General features: G+C 46.3%; 2 protein-coding genes across 9 annotated transcripts in view; both read right to left on the bottom strand.

Moving 5' to 3' along the window:
• FGF12 (fibroblast growth factor 12) overlaps nucleotides 1-408 on the bottom strand; it is a 222,217-nt gene extending 221,809 nt beyond the window's left edge. Inside the window, exon 1 of one of the 2 annotated variants that reach the window (XM_084529518.1) lies at nucleotides 317-408. The gene's annotated coding sequence lies outside the window, so the exon portion shown is untranslated. The remainder of the gene's footprint in view (nucleotides 1-316) is intronic. The other variant, XM_084529515.1, reaches the window with a different exon arrangement.
• Nucleotides 409-7,765: 7,357 nt separating this feature from the next.
• Nucleotides 7,766-16,835, bottom strand: part of MB21D2 (Mab-21 domain containing 2) — a gene marked incomplete at its 5' end in the record, with an annotated part of 90,864 nt that continues 81,794 nt past the window's right edge. For 6 of the 7 annotated variants that reach the window (XM_084528766.1, XM_084528763.1, XM_084528761.1 and 3 more), the window contains one exon: nucleotides 7,766-11,451. In XM_084528766.1, the coding sequence (XP_084384892.1) occupies nucleotides 10,187-11,449 (1,263 nt within the window). In that variant the 3' untranslated portion in view covers nucleotides 7,766-10,186. Of the gene's footprint in view, nucleotides 11,452-15,193; nucleotides 15,230-16,835 lie in introns of those variants that run through there. The other variant, XM_084528764.1, reaches the window with a different exon arrangement.

Genomic DNA, 16,835 nt, shown 5'->3' with positions numbered 1-16,835 from the left:
AAGGCTGGCTCTGGCTCTCCAGGCCCACCAGCTCCTGGCACACACAGCCAAGCCCTGGCCTTTCCCCGTACTTGCTCACAAGTTTGCTTCCAGCTTTGTTAAAATTTCCTGTTAGCAAAATAATTGAAGGGAAAGGGTAGAAAGACCACCCACATCCTTTAAGATGACAATTTTCACCACTTCACAGTTCAGGGTTCAGCCTTATCACAACCACAGCACCTACCCAAATCTCCTCAGGAGCCCAGGCCCAGGATTCAGGACCTGCTCCTTATTTTGTACACAGATTCACACTAATTCTACTTAAAAGCCCACTTACTTCTCAGTCCATCGCTGGCTTTCCTCTCTCTGCAGGTCCCACCATCCCTTGGAGCAGAAACCCAGCAGCATAATCTTCATGCTGCCTTCCCTTCCTCCTTTATAATCTGTGCCACCAAATGGCTGCTAACACAGACCCCCCTCACCTGTGCCGCTGCACCCAGGTGGCTGAGCCCCTGGCATGAACTGTCCACAGCTGCTGCGTGTGTGATGAAGGGTTACTGGGCAGAAGGAAATAAGACCGGGGATTTTCTCCTGTTCTACTTCTTTTTGCCTTATGGAGGGGAAGGAAACCAGTACTGCTGTGAAGCTCAGCCACCATTGTTGTTACTCCAGCTTGCAGATGGAGTAAGGAATGGATCCCAGACCCTCGGGGCCTGTCATAACATTGTTCTCTCTCTATGCTTCAGCTGTGTGTTCAGAGCTAATGAATTGGCTTTTAACACCAGCAAATTCCAGGTCTGGCCACTGGTAACCCTGAGTTCACACAGGTCCCATTAATCTGCTACAAGCAGCAGGTGCTCAGCTACTGGGGCAGGCAGGGCCCAGGTTCAGGATGAGCATGGGGGCAGCAAATGACAGTGTCAGGCACAGGGTGCCCAGGAGCTCTGCAGAAGGACATAATGCCCCTGCATGAGTCCTGCCCATGATCTGAACCAGGGGCACATGTGCCTGCTCCGGTCCATGTCAGGGTAGGGGTCCATAGGCACTAAGCAGATGGGGGTGACAACCCACTGGCTGTGTCACAGTGTGCCCACCTGCTCTTGGGAGTGTGCCCAACCCACACTTGTCCCAAAAAGAGAGGAGTTATTTTGCTAATTTTGGCTGATGCTTCCATCTCCAATTTCTGCAACTTTTTTTTTTTTTTTTCTTTTTTTTCTTAAGATATGCAAACCATGAGCAAACAACAGGAAATGCTGGCAATCATTTAGCAAATTGAGCAGTCAATCTTATTTCTTTGCTCATTTGAGCAGGCGTGCTCTCTGGTGAGTATTAGCGTTTGCATAAGGAACATTAGAGCTGCACTTAGCAGTTTCAGCCGCTGCAGTTCCTGCTATTGATTGCTACCATTCAAGCCCAGCTCTAATGCATGTCAGCAGACATAAGCTAGGAGGCAGCTATGTCCCCACTGGGAGCAATGATATATTATCACTCTCTTCAAATGAACCTGGAGAAATTCTATATATATTTAACAGAAATTCCTGGCTCTACCTGACTGCTAGGGAATTTCAGTGGCTGCAGTAGTACAAATCAACAGAATGTGTGAGGAGAATGAAAATTGGGTACTAAAAGTGAGTTATGCATAGAAGAGATTATTCTACAAACAAATTCATGAATTCTACCCCACCCACTCCTCCCATCCCCCTTTCTTTGAATTCAGACTGGCAAACGTGGACGTTTGCTGAAGTCCTGTGTGTAAAACAGAACAGCAGAGATCTCCATCATCACCCTGGCCATCAAAATGTTTGATATTGCCAGGCACATGAAAGGACAAGGCCACAGGCAGACAACAGCAGGCTATTTCCAGTAAGAGCCGTGTGCCTGCAGCACTGCTGCGAGGCTTTGTTCCTATTTAGATTTGTAAGCAGAGTGGATATTTCCAAGCTGGCGAATGTTGTGTAGTCGAGAGATACCTGAGCTGGCGCTAAAAGAGCTCTTCCCAGAAACAGAAGCTGCATGGGGTCTAATTAGTGCAGCCGAAGGGAAGAGCAGATCAGCATGTGTGGAGAGCAGCAGCAGCAGCAGAGCTGCCCTGGCTGCTGGTCCCACGTGGAGCTGTGCTGTGTGGGCACACCGGCTCTTTCTTCAGCAGGGACTGCGCTTGCTGGGAAGATGCACTCAGTGTTCTTCGGCAGGCAGCTCGCTGGATGTGGTTAGCTGAGAGCGTTGTGATAAATAAATCCCACCCCCGGTCACAAATGAACTGCAGCAATTCATAACCCCCTGAGCTTTACGCAAAGATATGTTGAGTTCTTTAAGCCATGTGCAGCTGTATAACTGGAGTTTTTCATGCCTGAAATAAAAGCAGTTGACAGGACTGGGCCACTGGGACAGCCAGGCTCCAAGCGGACACGATCACATAGATGTCCCCTCTGCTCTGCCGCACCCAGTGCCTCCAGAGCATAGCTGAAACCCTGCTGTGCGTGCTGGTGTGCGAAGGCAAGGCAGGGCAGGAAGGGTAAACCAGGCAGGACCTCCTCTACAGACACCATAAAGACCCCCTGGCACATCGTATGGGAATTGCCTAACGTGTCTTGCCCTTACACTGCTACACTGCACTGTGTTCCTGTTTTTTTTTTTGGGGGGGCAGAAGTACTGAGGTGGGAAACATCTGCAGAGCTTCTCTAATCAGAACTTCTAAGGCATTGGTATAGAAAGAAATGGGAAGACTAAAAGCTTATAAAATTCATTTTCCCTCTCAGCTTTGTTCTACGGAAGGACTGTCCACAATGCACTGGCTCTTAGGTAGTTTAAGTTTTTCCAAGGGAAAAGAGGTATTTTGGGGAGTGTATTTTTTTTAAACATCCACAGCTGTGCATGCTTATATCAGACTGCAGGCAAGAGACCTGCACTGTGTCTTGAGGGACTAAGTGGCAAAACCTGAGCTGATTCTCAGCCTTCAAAGCACAGCCTGTTTTCCAAGAAACCCCGCCGCTCCCATTTGTGCTGTGCTGCTCTCAGGCTGATTGCAGGGATGGGCAAAATAATCCTCATTACCCTGGTTTGCACTGTTCCAGCATTGCCCAGGCATGCACAGGTCTGTGCTTCCTACCGTCTTTTGTCTCCTGAAATAGGGTCCAAACTCACTCAGATCCTCCAAGACAGAGCTGTGGTGTCCCCACTGCAGTAAGAAGCAGAAGAGGAAAGCTCCAGAAACGCAGGAGGGGTGTAAAGGTATCAGCCAGGAGCCTGGCTGGATTTCACGTGTGGAGGAGCCTGTGTCTGCTCCACAGAGCTCTGCTTGTTCTCTTCCTGTACTGATTTCTTGTATTCATTAACAAATACACTTCTCTGGGCTAGGAAACAGCCCATAAATGACAAGCCATGTCCCCCTGGAGGGAGTGCAGCCTGGAAGAACACCCATGTCTGTAATGGCCCAGTACTGGGCTTTATTCACCCATAAAGCAGCTCCCATCAGCACCCCCTGTCCTACTCCTTTTCCCAGTGATTTCAGAGGAAGATGCAGATTCCTTTCAAGCACAGAGCACTGAAAAGGAAAAACAGGCTGCTGGCTTATTTTGATCACACCTGTCTTCTCCAGAAAGCACCAAAACAGTCTTCCCTCCACGCAGTCCACTGCTGGGTTTCCACCTGCAGGGTGGGCTGCAAAAGGAACAAAAGGATTGACTGGGTTGTCCTCGTAGCTTGCTTTTACTTGGGAGAGCGTGATTTCTGTGTGTGCTGGACCAGCATGCCTGGCAGCCCTGCGCAGCGCTGTGCATCAGAAGAGCAAGCCAGCACCTCTGAATTATTTACTCCAACTCACATGAACTTGTACTTCTCCTCCCTTTCTGCACAGTCACCATGACGCTGACCACTTCATGAATAAGCTGGAGAGCCAGATGACAGACGATGAGGTTGCTGTAGATGATTATAACAAAAAATGACAATGCATTTATCCAGCTCCTTTGAGCAGCATTTTATTCCCTTTTAATTCACTGTTGTGTAGCAGAACACCTCTGGAAAGTTTATTTAAAGATGTTTTGGAGGGGAGCACGGGGCAGGCTGGGTGCAATAGGGAAGGATCAGTTGGGCAACGTTTGCTTTCCATCCCTCCTTGGCAGCTGGGTTTCACACTCTGTCTTAGCATGGGTTTTGATGCTGAGTAGAGCTGTGCCTTGGGGAAAGAACAACTGAAGAGCTAGCCTCATACTACTGACCTGGTAACATCTGCCTTGGTGGACTTACTGATCCTTTAGTCACAATGGGCTGATGGGATTTGGGACTGCTGGGTTCAGTTTCTACACTTCCCTTTGACTGATGGTCTTGTGCTTTTTCTGGAGGCTTTCTGTAACAACTTCACACCATTGCTCCTTTCATTTCTGTTAGTAGAAGAGACAACGTTTGTGGAGCTAGCTAAAGTATTTAGCAATTTAACATCTAAATGTACTCAGAGCTGTCCAGGGGTTAAAGACATCACTTACAGGTGCCAGTTTTGCCACCAGCACTTAACAAAATAATGAATATAGCACTGTGCACATCAATCAAGACTAGACAAAACCACTGGCAAACAGAGGGAATCTCAGAGGAAAGCTAACTGGAGGTTGCAGGTTTGGGTGTTTTTTGTACATGTACTGCACAGCGTGGGAGGCAGAGGGGAAACATGGCCCTCACAGAGACATTGTTCCTAGGCCTTGTTCCTCATTGCCCTGACTCTTGTGCATTAGCTCAGTGGCTGCTGTGTGACACTCACAAGCTCCTGGACACAAGGGTGCCCTCCTGGCAGCACTGCTCGCAGAGTCTTCTGGTCACTACACAGGTCACACTGCTGAGGCAAAGGTTAGATTTTGCAGTGGGATCCCTCAAGGAAGGATCTTCTCATCTGTGCTGTTTCAGCAACTCTTGCAGCATCTCTTGACGTGGGAGGTGCAGGATTCTGCCCCCCAGTCTGCGGTCAGCTGCAGATTCAGACTCAGTGCACCCTGCAAGCACAACAGCCGCATCTGCTCTGAGAGTGCTGGCTTACCCTGCAAAGGAGGCACAAGGTCAGGAAGGGGAGCTGGCTGGCTCGCACAACAGCACCTTGGCCTTTCTTCTCTAATCAGCTGAAGCTGTTAGCAGTGGCTATTAACATACTGTACGCACGAGCCTTGGCACGCGGGAGGCAGGAGAAGGACTCAAGGTCATTCATCCCTCAGGAGAAAAAAAAAAAAAAAAAGGAAAAAAAAAAAAGTCCATTCCTTTCTTCGCACACTTCTGTTGTGAATTGGTTGGACAGATCATAAAATCCTCTCCCTGTCCTGCCAATGTCATGATGGGATGAAAAGCAGAAAGGAGCTTTGGAGATAAACAGATACGTTAATTAAAGTGTCTAATAACCTAAGCTAAATCTAAGATTTGTGCTCACTGGGGTAGGCAAACTCAGCTCACCTCTTTCTTCACCACGTCCCAAAAAGAAAGCTGAAACAAAGGGGTCAGAGGAGATGAGCATCAGGGACAGAAATATCTGCTTGGGTGCCACTTCCACCTTGCACTACAGCTTGCTTAACACTTGAGAATCATGTATATCTTCAAATGGCTTCTCTCTTCCTAGCAAGACCTCATCCATGTCTTCCACGTTGATTATTCCTAACATCTGAGGAGGAGAGACAAGTCAACTTGAAAAGCCTGATGCCCCCTGCATGCACCCACATCTCTGCTTGGCAAACCAGGCTATCTGGTGAGCAAATGAGTGTGTGTTCCTCTACCACAGAAGGTCAGTAAGATAAAAATAACCCCCAAAAGCCCACATTCAGCTTGGAAGCACAGTGCTGAGGCAGGGACAATGATAATAGGAAGACACAATAGTTCCTCACATCAGCCCTAAAATTACAGCTTACTAATGGGCAACAAGGGAGGAGAAGGGATGGAGGACTATTTTGTCACTATTCTAAAAGCATTCAGAGGAAATAAATTGGAATCCATTTGACAGACAGTTCTCAAAATGTGCTAAATATAAAGCTGAATTTCCCTAAATACAAAACATGACAGCAAGAGCCCATTGACCAGCAACTTTTTAATATATATACATATATATATTTTGCACCCTTACCCCCTCCACACTCTGCCCTCCTTGTTTAGCCTTTGCCCCTTGATGGTTATTTTCCTTTCTGGAGAGCTTAATCAGGAGCTATTAAAGACAGTAACTCTCTACGCTGTATAATGTTAAAAGTCCATTAGCTCACCCCAAGCAAGCTGGCAGGAGGGAGATGATGTACTTGCTGAAGTTGAACAAGCTATTTGCATGCTGAATATTTCTAATCACCGAGCAGTGCCAGGAGAATCTGAACATCACTGCACTCACTTGCCCAGTGACCTTTCAAACGCACTCACTTTAATACAAAACTGAGCAGCAAAATATATCCCGTGCTGAACCTGCAAAAAGGGATGGATTCTTTTTTTTTTATTTTATTTAATCAATTCTAGGTTACAACTATGCACACGCTAACAAAAAAGGAAAAAAGAAAAAAAAAGAAAAAAAGAAAAAAATCATTAGCAGTCTATCTTCCCTTTCCCTCTGCCACATTTACTTGTATTATACATGGTTGCTTGCATTATGCATGGGTTAATAAAAGATGACAGATATCTACTTACTTTTTACCTGATCACAATCAAGTTGATCCTGCAAAGAATACACACTCAGTTTCAAGCACATTTTCAAGTCCCAGTGTACTTTAATGGGATTTGAAACCTGTCCCACAGCCCTCCAGTCCCAACTTTTGGGCTTCAGTTACTGACCCATCTCTTTGTAGCAGACAAGTCTGCCTCACAATGTACTATCATCCTCCATAAGGACACCAAATGCAGAAGGGAGCAGAGCTCAGGTGCCCCTGCCAAGCCGGGAACTGCCGTGGCTGCCAGAGCAAGGTTGCTTTCTACTGGAACAAAGCAGTCAGGGAAAGCCCAAGAATTTAAATCAAAATTAGAGCTATTTCTCACAGTGACAGAAGGAAAATAGGAAAGGCAGACCTTCAAAGAATAGCTCTTTCTTCGCCTAGTGGATGGTTAAATTACCAGTATATTGCTGAACCTCCTGCAATGAGTGACTGATGCCCAGCTGTAGCCTTCTAGTTACAGCACTGACATTTCTGCAGGCTGGAGTAGTGGAAAACATGAAGAAACTGATTTATCACAGCCAGCCAGAAGTGACTGAGGCTTCACATAGCATGCTTGAAGGAACAGAGATTGCAGCCTTTCACAAAGCTCTTGGGCCCTCTGTTGTCTCTCTGTGCTCTGAGTACTCCCTGCCAAGCTGGAGCTCCTGCCAGCAGCTCAGGTATATACCCTTGCACAGACAGTCTCCCAGAAGTGAGAACTGGAACCAGTCAAATGAGCAGTTTCTCCCATCGTGCTACTGGCCAGAAGCCCTATGTAAACAGCAAAAACCTATGCATTTTGCAAGTCTTCCCTGACATGTACTAGGAGGCAAGAAGGGAGTAGGAGAGGGAGAAAACTGAGTCTTTGTTTGACAGAGCACACACCACCTCTCTGGGCAGACAACATTTCATTAAGCAGAGCTGTAACTATGCGGAAAGGAGCAAATACTAGACTGAGAATCAAAAGCACCTGGAGATTAGGATTCTGCCTCTTTGGAGGACAGACAACCCAGGCAGAGGATACAGTGCTTCCCCAGACCTACCTGGGAAACTGCTTTCCAGTCTGGTAAAAGGCCAAGTCTACTCTCCCCCCACAAAAACACACACACACACACACACACCTTTTCCTCATAATGCATGAAGACCAAGATGAATACTTTTCAAAATGTTTTTTAATTAAAACCAAAAAGAAAGGAGCACACACCAGAGCTTGACGTGGGCTAGCCAAACCGCTGGTCGTCGGGATGTTGAAGTGGCATGAGGAAGGCTGAGAGCTGTGCTCCTGGACAATGCAGGAGCAGCGGCACAGACGCTGGGGCTCCCAGAAAAGCACCCTGCCTGCCGGAGGGCTTTCTGCTGAGCAGATCTCTCACGTGGCGATGGGAAGTGGCATCCTGGAGCCCAGCCTCTTTTCCCAACAGACAGAAAGAAGTGCTGGAGACAGGGGAAAAGATGGTTTCAATGAATCTGCATTTTCAAAGCGCTTCTGGAGAGGATTCCCAGATGGTTCTTTTGCCCCTGCTGGCAGGCTACACGGGTTTACAGAGACTCATCTTTGGCAGTAGCCACGCTGGTAGGACCCAGTTCTGCTTCCACTGAAGTCAATTCATGTCCTTCGCTAGCCATAACTGCAGCCGCACTGGGGCTCACCATCACCAGCCGATTGTGCTTTAAGGTTAAATCCTCATCCAATGTCCATCCAGCCAACAGCTCCTGGGAGCTTCTTCATGCTCATGTGTACCAGTAGATTCAGGTAAATGTGAACATCTTGGCTGCAGCAATGAGATAAACTTTTCAAGCATGCCCAAGAGATGGAGGAGCCAAAAATTAATTTTAGGTTGTGACCTGGGCACTAGATCAGGTATTGAAACCTCCCTGCTATCTAATAAAGGAATGCAGTTTCCAAAGCTGCTGGTGTGTTGCTCCACCAGCCTGGTTTCTTTACTGGACAGGCTGGGCTAAAGAAGTGACACATTTTTCACACACAATTTTTATCTGTTAGAATTTACTGGATACGCTCCTCATTTGTCTGCCACATATTTAAAAAATACTTCAACCTGCTCTAATAATCACATTTTAAAACATGCATCAAGTTTGGATCAGAACAGCTTCTCTGGGAAAATCAGTAAGCCCAAATTGCTGATTTAAGGCCTAAATATCAGTCACTGGCCAGCCAGCCACAAAAAAGCCACTCTATCCTTGAACTTGGAATCCTTGGAATTATTTTTATGCTTGGAATTATTATCCTTGGTATGGTTATTATCCTTGGAATATTTTTTTTGGCTCAGACTAACCCTTGTTAGCGTTGCACTACAAGTTTATGTGCAAACAACTTCTGCAGACACGAGACCAAGGTAAGATCTCGTATGTCCCAGGGTAAGTCAGAAAAGTCCACAGGAGTCACGGGACTAGTAACTGCCATAAGGGATCAGGCCTAATGCATGCATCAGAGAAGCAAGGTAGCTCCTTTGCTCGAGGTCTGGCTGATTCACTTTGCACACACCACTGCTTTAGCATTAAGTCCTTATCTAATGGCAAACCTGTTTCAACAACATGCAATACATATCAATGCAATATGCACTGCAACACACAATACGCATCCAAAGAAATATGCCAATGCAAAATTCTGACTTCTCAAACATAGCAGGGCTAACAAGGAAGTCTTTTACAAAAGACAATCAAGAAATCACCTGAAACCATGAGACCCAAAGGGCCTCAAGCAACCGGTACCTAATAACAGATGCTAATTCATGAAAGAAACACAAACAGTGGGGCTGAGGTAATGGCAGAGATTTCATTAGTGCAATTAACATTTATAATGGTATGTTCTTTAATAGAATTTAAATAAGGCTTTGAATAATTACACACACTAAAACTAACATTCCATAACCTTATTCCGCATGGAAAAGCAGCAGAAACAACCCTCTGAACTGTACAGGGTCCAATTATGAACAATTACATTCAAAAAGTAGGTCAAAACAGAAACAACTCTTCCCCCCAAAAGCATCACCATCTCTAAAGTCAACTTCCTCCCCTAGTGTGAGAAGTGTGAAAACAGATGAACTGGGCTTCAGCCCAGTAGATTTGGCCTCATCAAATTACCAGGAGTGCTTTCCAACCCAGAGTCTCTCTCATTTCTTTAGGGTCATGGAAGCTCGAGGAAAAAAAAATGTAAATTTCGTAAGCAGCGGAAGGTGAATGCTCCCTTCCGGGGGCCCAACAGTATTTATTAATTATGGAAGCTTGAAAAAAAAATTCTATATAACACTGGTATATGTGTTTATGGTGCCTGTCCTCCTTTAGAAACTACTCACAGACAACGGGGATGGGTACGTGAAAAAAAAAATCAAAGCAGCATATGAAATAGTAATATACTGTTTCAAAATCTGCACCGTCCTGCAGAACCAGGAATTATAATTTATTCAGATTGTTCTCAACAGATCCAATCTACGCTGGATATGTAAAAAACAAGAGACTAAGTCATCAAGGAAAACCAACTGAAAAAAAATGCACACTGTTTTGTTTTTAAAAAAAATGAAACAAAAGAAAAAATCCCAAGAAACATTGATGAAAGCTCAGAAAAATTTGTCGTCGATTCTGAAGTGGGGCCTGGTGACATCATCTGGGTTAATGAAGACAGAGATGGACTTCCCTGGGTTCTCAGTCACTAGTTGCTGCAACTTTTTGGCTAGTCGGTCATCGGGCTGGTTGGGGTCTCCTCCGTCTGACTGTGGGGAGGGGATGCTGGTGGTGCTGCCTCGCCGCTGGAGCTCGAGCGTGAGCCGGTTGGCTGCTTTGACGTGCTCGATGGCAGTTCGAAGGTGTTCGGCAGGGTCTGAGCGGACTGAGGACAGCTTCCGCGCGTGCAGCATGACGGTTTCTTCAGAGAGGTGCTCCAGCATGTTGCACTGGGGGATGAAATAGTTAGGGCACATCTTGTTGACCAAGCAGTGCTGGAGGTCATCGATGAGACCCAGGAGGAAGTGGGCGGCGTAATCCTCCTGGGCCAAGTAATTGGCAGGTAGCCTGTCACACGCCCACAGCATCATGCTCCGCAAGTGGTACGGGCTGATGGCTTTGGGGCGGGACAGCAACTTGATGATGATAGCTTTGCAGGCCTGATAGGCTTGCATGAGGCTGCTGGAGATGCACTTTTTCAGCTGCACTTCACTTCTGGCAAATGACAGCCTCCATTCATTGTCCTTCTTCCCCTTGTAGGAACATGCAGGCACTAAGTAAAATCCACTTATGACTTCCTCCTCTGTGATCTTCCCATCCCAGAAGTGGTTCTCCATCAGCCAGCTCTGCGCCACAGCTGGCCAGCCTTTGAAGGACACGACAGGAACAATGTCGTACAGCATGCGGCTGCTGCCCACTCCCAAAATGATGGATATGATAGTCCCATTCTTCTCTACCTTCTCCACCTTTGGCATCCCTCGCTGAGGCTTTTTCTGGATCTCAGAGAGGACAATGCTAATGGAGTCATAGAACCAGTCTGCGACTTTTGTTGGGGAGAAGAAGTAATTGGTAGCTCCGTTGATATGGTCCACGATCGTGCAGCAGTCCTTCCATTTGCTGATGGTTCCCTCGTCAAAGAGCCGCAGGCTCAGCCAGGAGTGGCACAACGCTGAGTGGCGCATGTCCAGCGTGACTGGTTGGTTGCGGTCATGCAGCTTCAGCGCAGGCACAAGCAGGGTGAAGTCCATGTCATAGTCTGTGCCTCGGGCATACACATTCAGCTCATCAAGGTCAATGTCCACCACACCTTCCCGCACACCGCCTGAGAGCAGCAGGTACTCATTGGCTACAGGCAGCTTCTGGTCAAGTTTCTGAACCATGCCTGCAAAAGAGAGAAAGAGGAATCCTTCCGTGAGAAGGCAAACAGATTTGAGATACAGGATTTAAACAGGACTAAAACCCATCCCATGCTCAGCAGGAAAATAACCCCACCAGGGTATCCATCACTGTTAATGCGACACAAACATATATCAGGCCAACTTTTAGTCCACCCAACTGAAGGCAGAGCCATTCCTGCACTCCTGGGAATCACTGAAGACCATCCTAAACATCATATCAGGAGCAATGGAAAAAAGCAAAAGTCTCTGTAAAAATACAGCGACGGTGTTTCAAGTACTAAATTCTTAAGGGGAAAATATCTTGTGGCAATATTTGGTGTTCCTGTCCAATCCTCCATGTGAAATTCCTTGTAAAATATACTTTACCTGTTTTATTGCTTCCAAGAGCACCAGATTCAGTTCATTTTTTGCCATGAACTGGGATGATTTTCCAGCCAGGCAGGTAAGGGCATAACCCTTTTCATTTCATGCAGCTCCGGAGGTTGCAGGAGAAGGAAATAGCTCTGGAGGAGTGCTAAGAAACTTCTCCTGCTAAGACCTGAGCTAATCCCATTTTGCAATCTTGCCACATGCTGCCGCATGCTGCCCCATTCATCCTTAAAGAATAATAACCAAGAAAAGCTTCTGTCAACCTCAAAGACATTTTTTGAAGCTAAGATACACAGTGAATGACATTACCCTATGAAGCACAAAGCCTTGCCAAGGTCAAGTAAGTGTCAGTCTCCTTCCTTGCACCCAGAAGAGTGGGATATCTAAAGGGTACCTAAATCAATATGACTTCTGGAGACAGTACTGACACAGCCTCCAAACCCTGCCATTGAACCAGTGGAAGCAGTGCACTGCTTTAGACCCTAGTCGATCCTTGGTGCTGTAGAGCCCAGTCACAAGTTGTGTTTGAGACCCAGAGGGTGGAGGCTGGGACAATCGCATCACAAGGACAGGGAGCAGTTGCTTTTTTCCAAGCATACAAGTCAGTGCTAACCCTTGTCGTGGGGCAGCACAGTTATTCAGGATTTGTGGTGTCCCAATGGCCCATCCTGCCTCTACACTGATCCAGAATTTTTCACTCAGGACTGTGATTTGTGGCACCCACCATGCAGATATGCAGATGATCCTGAGCAAGACAGACAAAACATAACCACCCTATAGAACAAACTGTTCAAACCTACAAAATTCAATGAAGGATGCATTTTTCGAAATATCTATATATATATTAATTCGAGGGATAAAAAACATCCTGTGAAGTTCCGTACTGTTCTCTTTGCATGAAAACTTCTATCCTATGTTATAGTCAGAACTTTCGACTGAAAAAGATCATATAATTTTCTGAAAGGGAGAGATTCTCCACTGGGGAATCTACTCTAGGATGAGTTGCTCTCTGTGACCAGAAGAGATCCTCTGTTCTTATGCAGAAGCAATAAGGCTGATGAACTGACCTCATTCAGTCAACAGCAAGTGAGACTGAAGTCTTGCCTTTTTGAACACCCCAAGCTCATCTGCTGGGAAAACAATAACGAAGCTCCAGGACACATATGATCTACCTCCAAAGCCAGATGAGAGCAGGAGCCACTCCTGCAATGTTAATTCTACGCCAGCTAACAGTGCCCCTGACTTCATTGGCACAAAGCAGAGCTTGCACTGGATGAAGCCTGGGCAGCTGGCTTTACTGCCAGAGGGGTTGCAAAATGCCAGCTAGCAGAGAAGAGGCTTCTGCTGCTGGTGAGTGGAAAGCATTTTGGTAAGAACTATCCCACAGACTTAGAGCCACTGCTGTCTAAGCACTGTCATGCAGACACTCCCACCGAAGAGACACTTTCTCTTCCTTGTAAGAGAAAAAAAAAAGGAGAACACCAATTTCAAATGTCCTTGCAACAGGGAATACTTTCTGCCCACAGAATGCTCTTTACACTTCCTCTAGAGAGAGGATGTTTGTTGTGTTCTTCGTTAAGTCCAGTTTGCAAGGCTAAAGACTCCTGGAAGGGAAAGGTGCAGTACACTGCCAGTAAGTCAATTGTTTTTCTCCCTCCAGAACTCTAGATCTACCAGCAAAGGAGGAACATAAAAAAATAATCAGGCAATGGCTACAGGAAATGATCTGATACATCATCAAAATCTCTCTACCTGAATGGCTGCAGAGTTTAAATCCAAACCCTTGAGCCATGCTTGTCACAAATTTTCCCCTTCAAGGCCTTGACCAGGAACATGTGCAGCTCTGCCACAGAGCTAGAAAAGGAATTTCTGCTAACAGGTCACAGCAGCATCACTGATCCAATTAAAGCTGTGGAACAAGGGGTTGAGATGAGGTCCCTTTGAGGAAAATATATTTAGAATAAGCATAGAATGTTCTATAAATAGTTGGGACAGCCAAAATCAGGATACAGTAAGGCTTTGGGGGTTTGCGGTATGTTCAGACTGACCCCCTTACTCACAGATCTATTTGATATGTGAAAGGATTTCAAGGAATCTCGTTCGCCAGCACTGCATGGCATACACTACCCTGGCACCAAGCTTTCGTCCCAAGTTCCAACAACCCAAAAGCAAGCTGTGAGAACCACGTGTATGCACAGCAGAAGCAGGTACTCCAGCTCAGCAAGCATGCAAGTGCAAGTATGTAGAAAAGTAATCAAGATTGGTACTTGACCCAAGTACTTAAGATAAGAGCACCAGAGAGCCATTGGGATTCTCATCTTCCTATCTTCGTACCATGAGCAGCCAGGAGGGGTTACAGATAACCTTGTGGAAGTTGTAGAAACCCTGTGGAGTTGTCTGTTAAGGATTGAACCCAGAACTTGTAGGGTCAAACGCAGGATTTTTATCTTACCAGAAGCACCAGCTCTCATGGCATCAGAGGAGGCTCACAAATGTTTAAGAAGACTCTTGCTGCTACTAGGAAAAACAATTTGCAGCCATACCTTGCATAATGTTCTTTTGAAAAGGTTGTTTGGCAAAGCTGGCATCTCGCTATGTGTTCAGTTACTACTTCTACCTGAAGTGCCTTAAAGAAGCTGTTTTCTTAGTCATATAACCAGTTTAAGACCTTCCCAAGATACAAAACTCAGCATCATAACAAGTAACTGAGTAACTAGGCTTACAAGCATGAGGAAAGCAGAGCATCTGACAAAACAAGAAACAGAAACCAAAGGCCAGGCTCAATGGTTACTTTACTAAGCAGTCGATTCAGTGGTGCAGGTGAGCAAATGAGGTCTACAGAGAGGTTTTCACTCCTTTACTGTTCCTTCAGTGGCAGGAAAATAGGATTTATTTTTACTCCAAGAACTGAGATACAAGGAGAAGAAAAAAAGGACAGGGAAAAGAGATTTTGCTTTTACATAACAACTAGATTTGGGATACATCCTTGAATGAACTGGGACTCTGATGCACATGACACAGAGACTGTTCTGTCCATTAAAAAAAAAAAAAAAAAAAAGCAACGCAAAGATGTTCTCCAGCCACTACAGAATTTCAGATGAACTCATTTCACAGCCTTCACGGTGTGTGCTGGGATCTGATGCTATTTCATGAGCAACTTCATGTAAATATGGAGGAACTTACAGACCTGTCTTAGAAGAAACTGACCACAAGAAAATTACACAAAAACTTATTTCTAACATATGCATTTCCTTATTTTGTGTTCCTTCCTGATGCTTTCCTTCCTGAGGCCTTATATACATAGCCATTACCATTAAAAGAGAATGTAAGCAGAAAGTACCACTCCGTTAGTCTTACCTAGTCTCATCAAACTGAGTGTGGAGATGTCCAGGGCAGTCACTGAATTACAGGACACTTCTGCTGCATGTGAAATAGAGAGAGGTCAAAAGAGCACTGGGGTGCTCAGAAAGGCTCCACAAAGGAGGATCTTTCAGAACCTCACATGCAGCACAGGGTGCTTCTGGGAGCTGAGCCTGGCCCAGGCACTAACTCTGCACTGCTCCCCGCTCCACCTTACACCCCAGTGCCTGCAGCTGCAAACAGCTTGCTCACATTCCACATCAGCCTGCTGTGGAGGAGGCAGCCCAAACAGTGCACAGCCTCCACTTTCCTCCTGCACAGCCTGCGGTGCTCCCTGCAAGCTATGGGAACCCAGAGTTACTATAACATCCCTGTCCCTGCAGACTTTCTATGCCAGGAAAGGTTTGCAAGCTTGCTCTGGAAGCTAATGTGGTCCCTCCCGTATCATCTTTAAAGTCTTAGGACTACACATGTGTTTTATACATCAACAGCACAGTAAGCAACAAGAGGCTACTAAACCAGAAAGATACCAAGAAGGACCCCAGGTTAACAGGAAGGGGCTGTAGCCCCCAGGCAGCTGCACAGGGGAACTGAGCAAGGAAAAGTGATGTTAGCCAGCTGCTGCTCCTCATTGCCACGCTTTCTCTGCTCACCTCTGGACTTCGCCATCTAATCTGATCTGAGAAGTTCTGCACAACATCAGCTGTTACAGATAGCTGCAGCACAGAACAAACATGCCCAGTTCCTGCCCTTTGGCCCCACACTGGAGTTGAGAAGAAGCCGGGGGGTCCCCTCTCCAACCACACTCAGGCACAAAGCACTGTGGGTTCAGCCCAGGAACAGGGTGCAGCCTGTGAAGGATCAGAGGAACTTTGATACCCAAATGCTTTACATACTTAACACACATTCATTGATTGAAGGCTGGGAAGGGAGGACTGGACAAAACTGGCAACGTCCTTCACCCAGCTCCTTTCTTTCACACGCACCAGGAAAGAGCCTACAGAATTAAAGCCGAGGTTTTCTCTTGTGAAATCCAACACCCGAGCTAGTATTCTCACCGATATCTTCTTGCCCCAGCTCCGTCTTACTTTGCAGGTAACTTGATTTCCACAAAGCAAGGGAGTCAGATGCTCATTTCCTCAATCAATAGCAATGATGCGATGTTCTGGCACGAATCATTGGTTGACCTTGCATTTAAAGCCTGCCCTCTCCAAACCATTAGCCTGTGCTCTAACAGAAGTCTCCTGTTACTTGCAGCCAGCATTGCGCAGGCCTGCCTATTGTTTTGAGCAACATTTTTCAGCAATCGTATTGAAAGAGAAAGAGAGTATCAGACTGCTGCAACTGCACCCCAAACACCTGGGAAGAAACATAGCTACCTCCCCCTCATAGAAGAAATCAATCTAAATCCCCCCTGACATCAACAGGGCTCTTTGTTTAAATTCTCCTGCAGACCTGCCCAGGGTAGATCCATCCAAGGTGCCAGGGACAAGCGAACTCCCACACCAGGAAGCTCTCCCAAGGGGTTCCAGGAAGGAACCATGTCCCTGAGGAGACAGAAATGCTGGAAGCAGTTTTTATTCAATAGATCTTATTTGCCCTCAGTTGTTCAGCACTTCAGCAAGAGTCTCATGTAGGG

Source organism: Aythya ferina (assembly GCF_964211825.1).
Source record: "Aythya ferina genome assembly, chromosome: 9".
NCBI classification, from domain to species: Eukaryota; Metazoa; Chordata; class Aves; order Anseriformes; family Anatidae; genus Aythya; species Aythya ferina.
This window is presented reverse-complemented; position numbering and strand designations above follow the sequence as displayed.